Raw genomic sequence first — 11,889 nt, 5'->3', positions numbered from 1 at the left:
CACACAGCCTCTGCCTAGGGAGCAGCTGACATCATTCTCCTCTCCCAACTGAAAATTCCAACTGCCTTGGGGGGGGGTGAGTTTGAGGTGTGGAATGGAGTGTAGTCCAATCAGCTTCCATATGTAAATGACCTTGGAATGCTGGCCGGGACTGCACAAAACAGCCAATGAACCCAGCCAGTGTCTTCCGAGTGGCAGTTTTTTCGGCCTAACACTAAAGGGGCCAATTTTAGAATTCTGGCACCCAAAACTCTTTTATAATAAGGGAGAGATGCATGGGAAAGAGCAGGTCGAGAAAGAGGTACTTTTCTCCCTTTCTCACAATACAAGAACTCGTGGGCACTCCATGAAATTGCTGAGCGGTCGGGTTACAATGGATAAAAGGAAGTACTTCTTCACCCAAAGAGTGATTAACACATGGAATTCACTGCCGCAGGAAGTGGTGGTGGCTACAAGCATGGACAGCTTCAAAAGGGAATTAGATAAGCATATGGAGCAGAGGTCCATCACTGGCTATTAGCCACAAGGTATAGATAGGGGCTCTGGGGCAAGTGATGCTCTGTCTTCTTGGTGCTTGGGGGTCAACAGTGGGAGGGCTTCTAATGTCCTGGCCCCACTGGTGGACCTCCTGATGGCACTGGTATTTCTGGCCACTGTGTAACACAGAGTGTTGGACTGGATGGGCCTTTGGCCTGATCCAACATTGGCGTCTCTTATGTTCTTATGTTCTTAAAAGAGTGCTTTACTGTGCTTTTGCAATATGCAGCACCTCTAATTTCCAGCAGGTTCACTCAAGCATGTGAATTATTTGTGCGGCAATAAATATCCCAAGCAGAATGCTTTTCAGTGGAATCCTGTCATGGCTTCATCAACATTTGATCTATTTTGAGTAATTCATAACTGAGAAATCAATGGCCTTATATTTATGAATCCACCCTATAGACCTCTTTGAACTGTGAACATTCCATCCTGAGATCTTTTGGAAGACGGAACACTTTTGTGATTCTTGAAGCACTTAATTGTAACAATTGCCATTGGTACTCCAGTAATATTTTTGTGAAAATATTTTTTTACAGGTTCAATTGCTGGTGTCTAATCAGGATGTGGACAACTACAAGCAAATAAAAGCTGATCTTGACCAGCTGAGGCTGACAGTAGAAAAATCTGAACTTTGGGTTGATAAGAACAGCAGTTATGAGAGTGGTGAACTAGGTGAAAGTCAAGCCAAAGGGGGCGATGAGCCCATTGAGGTATGTCTCTTGGCTTCAATCTATGCATGCTGCATGGGTTTAATAACAGGGTGTTGACACAGGGCAGCTTCCCATAGGATAACAAAAGCAGAAAATGTTCCTTAAATTCTGGATTTAGAGGATGACAGCGTGAAAATTGCCACTGGACTCAAACTTTGTTCAGGTCTCCTTTTAGACATTCTCTTTTGAGGAGTTCCTCAAGAAATTCTGTTGCCTGTTTAGTTAATATTGCTGTTTCAAGGCTTCTGAGGTGATGAAAGTCACCATATTAAGCAATTTAAGAGTGAGTCAGGGGTGAGGTAAAGGCTGGAGTATCAGACTAAAGTATGAAAAATACAGGTTCAGACCTTACTTGGATCTGAAGCTTCCTGGGTGATTGTGGACCAAAACAAAAGAGAAGTCCTGTCTACATGTTTTGGCACCATAAAAATTAACAATGTTTATTCCAGCATGAGCGACATCTGGCTACATCTGGCTACCAGTGTTTAAACCCTTTTTTGGAGCCAAGAACCAGTGCAATATTAAAAGAGAATAAATTTATTTTAGAAAAGTAGCAGAATTTAAATATATATACACACAGATAGAAGAGCATACACACAAGATATTGGAAAGAAAGGGAGGCAGTGGACAAATAGGAGGGAATGGGGAGTTTTGGGGGGTGATAGATTACATATCTTGGAGACCTGGCTAAAGCCTGAGGTTCTGGAAAAGGGGGTACGTGAAAACAACCAACATGCCATGCACAAAGACCTGATATGTATCAGGGGTGATAGCTTCTCTGGGGTGCCTAAGCTTAATCACACTGGGCATGTGGTAGACTAGGTATATTTATACCCCAAAATGTATCCTGAGGGTATGATGACATAGATGAGCTAGTGTCATCATACCAGTGATGTGATGGGATTCATGTTGCTGGACAAAAGAAGTGTTTGGAGTTTCCCACGTACATCACAAAAGGTGAGATGTTTCCTAACAGTTGTGAGAATGAAGCTAGATGGTGATTATTCAGTTCAACCTGAAAGAAGGGGGAAATGCAGATGCAGGACAAACCACTGGAAGATTCTGACAGGAATGAAGTTATTAGCCAGAAGGAAGAAATGCCATCGAGTCCATAGTGTGACAGGGTCTGAGACAGAAAGTTGCTTATAAACATAATCCATTCATACATGAGGAGATGGTCTAGATGCTTTGTCCTTCTGTCTGTATCCTGTCAGACAGTAGTCAGCATCTTAGCCATTTAGTTGTGAAACCTCTCACAGGTTCAGGGCAATCACAGTTCATGACCTCTCTCTAATTAATATGCTGAGAGCCCTGATATACAGCTGCATGCACCAGGGTCTCATTCTCCCCTGTTCTACTGACACCACTAGACTGGGCCACCCAGCTCCCAGTCAGTCGCCCGTCAACCAGATACTTTCCAGACAGTTGGGCTTGGGAACTAAACACTTGCCTCCCTTTCATGTTACCACCATTTATCAATAGCTACACATACACAACCAGATATCTTATAGATTTACAGGGCTCTTTTTGTAGAAAAAGCCCAGCAGGAACTCATTAGTATAATAGGCCACACCCAACAGCAGAAACTCATTAGCATATTAGGCCACACCCCTGACAGCACAGCTCATTACCACATTAGGCCACACCCCCATGTTACCAGAAGTGTGGTTATCCAGCCACACCCACCTTTTGCTTGTTATTCTGTTTACCTTGTTTGTTGTAAAAACCCAGGGCTTTTTTGTAGCAGGAACTCCTTTGCATGTTAGGCCACACACCCCTAATGTAGCCAATCCTAATGAGTTTCTGCTGTTGGGTATGGCCTATTATGCTAATGAGTTCCTGCTGGGCGTGGCCAACTTGGAAGCCAGCCGGAACTCCGTTCCTGTGCGTTCCTGCCCAAAAATAGCCCTGGATTTGCATATGTGCTTATTCCTCTAAGAGAATACACATTCAGTCAGTGGGGTTAACCATAAAAAAGGAGTTAACTTTTATTGCAGGTTTCAAATAACATTGGAGTAATTTGTATACAGTCTCTCTAATTGCTTAAACTTCTGAATTCTAACTCTATTCATTCTTCCAATCCTCTTTGTTATAAGTTATCTTTCAGCCAGCATAAGGCTACTGTTCTCTCCCTCATTGGCTCAAGCTGTTCAGTCTCACCACTCTCTCTTCACACTCTCTTAACTGTCAACTGCCACATACCAATTCCCCCAATATTCTGTTAACTACCATTGTTGCTCTTAGAGAGAGGTGGTATGGGACCTGTCTATCACAGCTACACTGTCTTCCTTTCCCTGCATGCTCCTTCCCTTGTGTGTTGAGTTTCTTAAATTTCAAGTCTGAAAGGTGGCCTTTGGCCGCATTTGAATTCATGCTTAGTAACATTAATATATGTAATGTATTGAAATGATTACATGAATCACCTCATAGGACTCCCATGTTAAGCTTCGAGCCAGACCAGGGCTCCTCTGAGCGAACTTCCTATTGGTCGCTTCGTAACAGCGACCAATCAGAACGATACCATTCCCTAGGAGGGAAAGACTCCCATTGGTCTTTATTCTAGCAATCTCATTGGTTGTTATTTGTAAATAGGCGTGGCTACATTAGCCCGGTTATGTTTAAAAGGAGCATAAGCTCCCACTGTTTTCTGTTCTGGTTTCTTACTGAGTTGAGTGCTTGTTCGTTACTTCCAATAAAGCTGAATCACTTGCTGAATCACTCTAAGAGTCCTTTGTTAGCGCGATCTAACAATTGGCGACGAGGATGGGATGTTAGAGCAGGTAGGCAGCCCTGCGGACATCCACACTTCGGACTCGGAAGAAAGCGGGCAAAGCACAGCAGCCGATCCGGCGGAGGCGCCACCAGCTCCGGTGCCCAAGTCTCCCCCGATGGCTGGAAGCCAGAAGTTCGAGTGCTTCGAACCCTCCTCAGAAGACTGGGACTCCTACCTGTCCAGGTTCGAGTTCCATCTGGAGACCCACGACATCACCGATGAGGCGAAGAAACGAGCATGCCTCCTGAGTTCCTGCGGGAAGGGGACCTTCGACATAGCCAGGTCGTTGGTGGCCCCAACTGATATAAAGACTGTCACCTACGCTGACATCACGGAGAAGCTTAAGGCTCACTATTCTCCACAACCGTCGGAGATCGCCTGCCGGCACGCTTTTTACAAGCGGAACCAGGCCGGAGGCGAGACCATCGCAGATTTCGTGGCGGCCCTTCGCAAAGCCGCACGGCCATGTAATTTCCACAACGTGGAGGAAGCCCTCAGAGACCGTCTCGTCTGCGGTCTCAAAGATGAAAGGCTGCAACAGAGGCTGTTCGCCCGCACCACCCTGACCTGGGCAGTGGCCTACGAAGAGGCCGTGGCCGCGGAAGCAGCGGAGAAGTCCACGAAGGAGGTCCGCCAGCGGGTGGCAGAGCCCAGTATACACGCTCAACGAGACAGCGAGGGCGAAGACGCGGATGATGACGTCAACGCGGTTCGAGGCAAGCGGACCCCAGCGAAGACTACCAACGTCAAGCCTTGCTCCGGTTGTGGCGGGAAGCACCAGCGCGGCTCCTGTTGGGCTCGTGATGTCGACTGCAGAGCGTGTGGGCGGCGTGGTCATCTGGCCAGAGTCTGCAGATCAGCGAAGAAGGATCCCTCAACTAACAACCGGTCAGCGCAGAGGGGCACTCCAGTCAGCACCCAAGGCAAGACCCGTTCCTCAGCATCGGAAGCAAGCTGCCAGTTGACGGCGACCTTGTCGAGCGCATCGGCCGTAAATCGCACCAGCAGCCAGGGCAAGATCACCGTGACTCCACTCCTCGACGGCCGACCCTGTACAATGGAGGTGGACTCAGGATCGTCCGTGACGGTGATTTCTGCCGCGTCCTGGCGCCAGTTGTTCCCGAACCGAAGCCGGCGGCGGCTCCAGCCTGCGGGAACCAGAGTGTCCGACTTCCAGGGCAACCGAATTCCCTTGGCCGGACGGGACTCTGTTACTGTTGAGTATAAGGGGAAATGTGTTAAACTGTCATTCCTGATTGCAGAGGGAGACCGGGTTAACCTGCTAGGGTTAGATTGGTTTGAGCCATTGGGCATCGGTATTTCTGGGATTAACAGGATGTCTGAAAATAAATGGGGCATGCTGTACGACCTGTTCCCTGATGTATTTGCCGAAGGGTTGGGAAGGTACAAGGGCCCCCCGGTTGCGTTTGACTTAGATCCGTCAGTCAAACCTATTAGGTTGAAGTATCGGAAAGTACCTGTGTCTCTCAAACATAAGGTGGAAAAAGAGATTGACAAACTAGTTGAGCAAGGGGTTTTAGAGCCAGTACCATACAGCAAATGGGAGACCCCGATCGTAACCCCTGTCAAATCAGATGGGTCCATACGACTATGCGCCGATTACAAATGTACGATTAACAAGGCGCTGCAGCAACATTCGTACCCGGTCCCGGTAATAAGCCACATTTTGGCTTCCCTGGGGGGTGGCAAGATTTTCGCCAAATTTGACCTGGCCCAGGCATACCAGCAGTTGCCTGTCACCCCGGAGGCTGCCGAGGCCCAAACAATTGTAACCCACCAAGGGGCTTTTAAAGTGAACAGGCTGCAATTCGGGGTCAACGTAGCACCTGGGATTTTTCAGGGCCTCATGGAACGTCTACTAAGGGGGGTACCTGGCACAGTGCCCTATTTTGACGACGTGCTGATTGCGGGCGGGTCTGAACAGGAACTACTGGACCGGGTTAAAGAGGTCCTCAGGCGTTTTCAAAATGCCGGCCTCAGAGTTAAGCGCTCAAAATGCACGCTCGGGGTGGAAAGTGTGGACTTCCTGGGGTTTCGCATTGACGCAGAGGGAGTCCACCCCACGGATGAGAAGGTATCTGCAATCCAAAACGCCCCCAGGCCGGTGAGTAAGAAGGAGCTCCAATCCTTTTTAGGACTCCTGAATTTTTATCATGCGTTTTTACCGCATAAGGCATCAGTGGCGGCCCCTTTGCACGCGCTTTTGCACAAGGAGGCAAAATGGAAGTGGGGGCAGGCCGAGGAAAAGGCTTTTGTGGGAGTCAAGGAGCTGCTGACATCTAATGCCGTACTCACGCATTATGATGAACACAAGCTCCTGGTGTTAGCTGCTGACGCTTCACCGTTTGGAGTAGGCGCAGTTTTAAGCCATCTGATGCCTGATGGGAGCGAAGCGCCTATCGCTTTTTATTCTAGATCACTATCTGCGGCAGAGCGGAACTATGCCCAGATAGACAAGGAGGGTCTGGCGTTGGTAGCGGCTGTCAAAAAGTTCCATGATTTTATTTTTGGCAGACGATTTTTGCTGGTCACTGACCACAAGCCGCTACTGGGGATTTTTGCGCCCGATAAGCAATTGCCAAACATCATGTCCCCACGCATGCTTAGATGGGCGATATTTTTGCAGGCTTATGATTTTGACTTAGAGCACCGGCCTGGGAAAGCGATTGGGCATGCGGATGCCCTCAGCCGGTGCCCGGTGCCGGACATTGGCGCAGACCCTGCCCCCGCCTGTGAGGTCTTGGCAATTGAGGAGCTTCCTCGACCCCCGGTATCATCCAGGGACATTGCAGCACACACGGCCAAGGATAGCGTGCTGTCCCGAGTATTAAACTGGGTTTGGAGGGGGTGGCCGGTTGGAAGCGTTGAACCGGAGTTCGGCCCTTACAAAAGCCGTCAAAATGAACTATCCATTTCTAAGGGCTGTGTATTATGGGGGAACAGGGTGGTGGTTCCTGACAAACTCAGGACGAGAGTGTTAGAGTCGCTGCACGAGGGTCACCCCGGTATGGTACACACCAAAGCGTTGGCCAGAGGGTATGTCTGGTGGCCGGGGCTGGACAAAGAGATCGAAGAATGGGTACGAGGGTGTCCCAAATGCCAGCAAGTCAGACCCGATCCCCCACAAGCTACACCCCAAGGCTGGGAGTCATCTGGTAAACCCTGGGCCAGATTGCATATAGATTTTGCTGGCCCTCTCCAAGGGCAAATGTTCCTAATTGTGGTGGACGCTATGTCCAAATGGCTGGAGGTCGTGCATATGAAATCGACCACATCACTTGCTGTGATCCATGCGCTCCGCCGACTTTTTGCCACCCACGGGTTGCCTGACGTCATCGTCAGTGACAACGGGCCTCAATTTGTGTCTGAGGAATTTAGGCTCTTCCTCACGAGTAATGGCATACGCCAAATGACTTCGGCCCCTTTCCATCCGGCATCTAATGGCCAAGCCGAACGGATGGTCAGGACGGCCAAAGAGGCCCTGGGTAAAATGGACGAAGGGGACTGGAGCCAGAGGCTGGGCTCCTTTCTTTTGCTGCAGCACACCACCCCCTGTAGTGCTACAGGCCGTAGTCCGGCCGAATTGTTAATGGGGCGGAGACTCACGACCCGTTTGAACCGTATGCACCCAGACCTATCAGAAGATCAGTCCGAGCGTACCACTGCGCAACCGAAGGTGCGCATGTTTGAAAAAGGGGACAAGGTTTTCGCACGAAATTATGCAAACGGGCACTTATGGCTTCCTGGGGTTATATCCGACTCTGTGGGTACTCGCATGTATGTGGTGCAGTTGGCTGACGGTCGAATCTGGCGGCGCCACATAGATCAGTTAAGGAGACGTTGGGCTAGGGACAGCGCTGACTCTCCGACGGCTGAATCCCCTGATGTCGAGTGGACACCCCCAGAGCAGGCGGTGAGTACCGAAAGGCCCGGTACTGTCCCCGAGTCAGGGCAGAACCCTGTGTGCGGGGCTGAAATCCCAGTCGAGTCTGTGCCTGATCCAGGCTGTAGTGAACCCCACTCTGACCCACAACCTTGTCTGCCCGTGGTGCCTGCACCGCTCCGCAGGTCCCAGCGTTCGCGGCAAATGCCGACTTATCTGAAGGACTATGAGTGTAAATACTGTTGGAATAACTGATGTACAAAGGGTGATTGTATGTATGTACATAATAAAACAATTGGGATGATGGCTTAACTTAGGGGGGAGGAATTGTAATGTATTGAAATGATTACATGAATCACCTCATAGGACTCCCATGTTAAGCTTCGAGCCAGACCAGGGCTCCTCTGAGCGAACTTCCTATTGGTCGCTTCGTAACAGCGACCAATCAGAACGATACCATTCCCTAGGAGGGAAAGACTCCCATTGGTCTTTATTCTAGCAATCTCATTGGTTGTTATTTGTAAATAGGCGTGGCTACATTAGCCCGGTTATGTTTAAAAGGAGCATAAGCTCCCACTGTTTTCTGTTCTGGTTTCTTACTGAGTTGAGTGCTTGTTCGTTACTTCCAATAAAGCTGAATCACTTGCTGAATCACTCTAAGAGTCCTTTGTTAGCGCGATCTAACAATATATATTACTGCAGTAATTTTGTTAATATTTCTATATATCTAATTCTCATACTGGCCAAATCTTTGGATACGTAAATCCAGAAACTGGATAAAAAGATCTTTCTATAAATCTGAAAACAGCCCCAGATTTGCAGAAAAAAATTGAAATCTAAAAGAAAATTCATTGGGGATGGGTGGGTTAAAAATCTCCGAAATAACAGAAGCGGTATCTGTAGCTTTAAGAAACAAATGCTGTCAGTGGCTGATGCTACACAACCACAATGGTATTGCCAGCATTCAAGCCTTGGTTTCTGTCAGTAAAAGACGGGGAGGGGGCAGGGCCTTTTCCAGGGCTGTTTTGACCTTAAAGAGAGGACTTAGTAGGGCCAGCAGCTACCACTGGGTGACTTAATACCACTCGACTTGCATAATTTATCCAGGCCTGACTGCTTCCTGCTGTTCAACAACAGCTGCTGCACAAAAGCCAGTGTGCTGTAATGGTTACAGTTTCAGACTAGGATCTTTGAGATCCAGGATCAAATCGCCACTGTGCCTTGGAAGCATACTGGGTGACCTTGTGCCAGTTATGCATTCTCAGCCTAACCTAATTCAAAGAGTTGTTAAAAGGATAAAATGGAGAAGAATGATGTAAACGGCTTTGAGTCCTCATTGGGGGAAAGGATAGGGTGTAAATGAAACAAATCAATAGTATATATAGCTGAAGATGGGGGGGGCAGATAAAAGTTAGAGTTGATGGATGGTAAAAAAGGAAGGAAGCAGGGAAGGGTGTGGATATTGCAGTGGCCAGAAGAAAGAAAATAGGAAATAGTGTGGGTAAGATAGGGTTGCCAACCTCCAGGTGGGGCCTGGGGATGGCCCAGAATTACAATGATCTCCCGACTATAGAGATCAGTTCCTCTGGAATAAATGGTTGCTTTGGAGGGCGGTGTCTGTGGCATCATACCCCACTGAGGTCACTCTCCAAACCCTACCCTTTCCAGGTTCCACTTCCAAATCTCCGCGAATTCTTAACCTGGAGGTGGCAACCCTAGGAGAAGGGGATACAGGGAAATCGAGAGGCCTTTCACAAGTCCTTGTGGGTTCACCACGCAGTTGGACCTGGTGCAGTGACTGGTACCACACAACCAAGCCACGGTTATCCTGAGTAGAGGCTGAAGCTGAAGATGGGGGCAGATAAAAGTAGGTTTGGTGGTGGGTGGGAAGGGGAGAAAGGGGAGAAAGGGGAGAAGGTTTGGGGGTTTTCAGGGAAGAGAAGAGGAAGAGGAAGTAGTGGGGAAGGGGAAAATGAGATTCCCCCTGCACGTGCTTATGGGTCCCCACTTGTTAAGAACTAATAACAAAAAAAGGAAGAAATCAGAGGTTGCAGGTAATAGATGCTTCATATGGCTCTTTTTGATATTGGATTTTCTTCAGTTTTTCAGTAATCTTTTTGTATGACCATGTAAAAATCCCACAGATTTTGTACAGCAGCCTTTGTCAATCACACTTCATCCAGTTTACATCTTTGTAACTCTGGGTCATCTGGGTGCATTTGATGCTACCTTATCTTGACAATGTGCTTGGCAGCAGCTGTCTAGGATCTCTGGCAGAGAAATGTCTTCCTTTATATTTCCAGATGGAAAGTCTGTAGCAGGAGTCCAGTGGCGCCTTAAGGACTAAAGCATTTTTTCCAGCATAAAGTTTTGTGAGTCTAAGCTCACTCAATCAGATGCATATCTGATGCTAACAGTTGATACCTGAAATTCTTTAGCTGGAGACAACAGGACTAAACTTTGGACCCTTTGAAATTTGAAGTTGGCCATGGCCCTGTCTCCAAATTTTGCCCATTGCAAACAAAAAGTTGTCTACCATATATTTTATGTAATTTCCTTTCCTGTTGGTATTGCACTCTGTTTGGCTCATGTTTGGTATTTCTCTTTTTCTAATTACAGGAATCAAGTATTCTGAGTCCAGTTCAGGATGGGAGCAAGAAGCCTCAGATTGACAGCAATAAGAGTAACAACTACAATATTGTTATGGAGGTTTGTGCCTTTGTAGATGATGTGTCTCAGTGGTAGCTTATGTGTTATCTGACATATAGTCTCCTGCATGTATTATTCATGAATGATAATTCCTTGTATTGCCAGATTTTGATTCGCCTAAGTAAACTCTGTGTCCAGAATAAAAAGAGTCGAAATCAGCAGCAACGATTGCTTAAAAACATGGGAGCACACTGTGTAGTGTTGGATCTTTTACAGATACCCTACGAGAAGGTAAGAAACCAATGTTTAACTACTGTAATTAAGCTTGATTGTCTCTTGGCTTTATTCCAGGCATTTCTGGTCTTTTGGAAATAGAGTATTCACAGTTCATACATGTACATTTTAATAAATTTTTCTGCAGACAGATGAGAAGATGATTGAAGTGATGAACTTGGCTCACATGTTCCTTCAGAACTTCTGTCGTGGAAACCCTCAGAATCAAATCCTGCTTCATAAACATATCAACTTATTCTTAACACCTGGTGTGAGTACCTGAGTAGATAATAAATCGGATGATAACTATTTGGAGGAAAAAAGAATGCAATTAAAATATTACAGAGGGGCAAATTCCTCTTTACGTTGTTTTGCCTTAAATTCCCAGATTCTCATAGCAGTTAGCAAATACCTTGCCACCAGGCCAGTAACATGAGAGCTTCAGTCTAATAGAAGATATGAGACAAGCCTCTCCTCGGAGTATCCTTTCATCTTACACAAAAATGGACTGATTAGAGAGTGGCGTAATTCAGCATAGAGATCACAGTAAAGTAGTACATGGACAACATATTCAGGGTTTCCAACCTCACATATGCAGAGTCTTTGAGTATAGGGGACATTTCAGATGATAAATGTCTTGGCAGAGGCCAAGACTGCTTGACAACTCAGTAATAGGTTTGATAATTCTTAGAATACTAATAATAGTCCCCTAAAAGTGAGTCACTGGGACTGATTGCCTAACCACCGTTCAGAGGTCAGGATGTGAGTTCCTTCTCTGTAGTATTTCCTTAGAGAGAATTTCCCCTTACTACAGTTAAAGGATACTTTGGTGCCAATATTAAGGTTATCTGGGTGCCTTGCTTTACCAGGATAGTTAAGAAACGTATTTGAGCTGGGAACCTCCGGATAGCCTTAACCATAGTTGTCATTGGGATTGTTGTGTCTTGTCTGGCCCAGGCTAGGGCAGTCTGGTTCTTCTGGAAAGAATAGTCTACAGTCAAGGAATTGTAGCCAGGGTCTGAACAGCAAGGGCAGAAGTG

At 47.1% G+C, this 11,889-nt stretch overlaps 1 protein-coding gene across 1 annotated transcript in view; it reads left to right on the top strand.

Moving 5' to 3' along the window:
- The window catches only part of ITPR2 (inositol 1,4,5-trisphosphate receptor, type 2), a 326,434-nt gene that overhangs the window by 156,404 nt on the left and 158,141 nt on the right, over positions 1 to 11,889 (top strand). Inside the window, exons 26-29 of the mRNA XM_015429433.1 lie at positions 1,077 to 1,250; positions 10,547 to 10,636; positions 10,742 to 10,867; positions 10,998 to 11,120. Of these exons, the coding sequence (XP_015284919.1) occupies positions 1,077 to 1,250; positions 10,547 to 10,636; positions 10,742 to 10,867; positions 10,998 to 11,120 (513 nt within the window). The remainder of the gene's footprint in view (positions 1 to 1,076; positions 1,251 to 10,546; positions 10,637 to 10,741; positions 10,868 to 10,997; positions 11,121 to 11,889) is intronic.

Source organism: Gekko japonicus, unplaced genomic scaffold (assembly GCF_001447785.1).
Source record: "Gekko japonicus isolate JY-2015 unplaced genomic scaffold, Gekko_japonicus_V1.1 scaffold169, whole genome shotgun sequence".
Classification (NCBI taxonomy): Eukaryota; Metazoa; Chordata; class Lepidosauria; order Squamata; family Gekkonidae; genus Gekko; species Gekko japonicus.
This window is presented reverse-complemented; position numbering and strand designations above follow the sequence as displayed.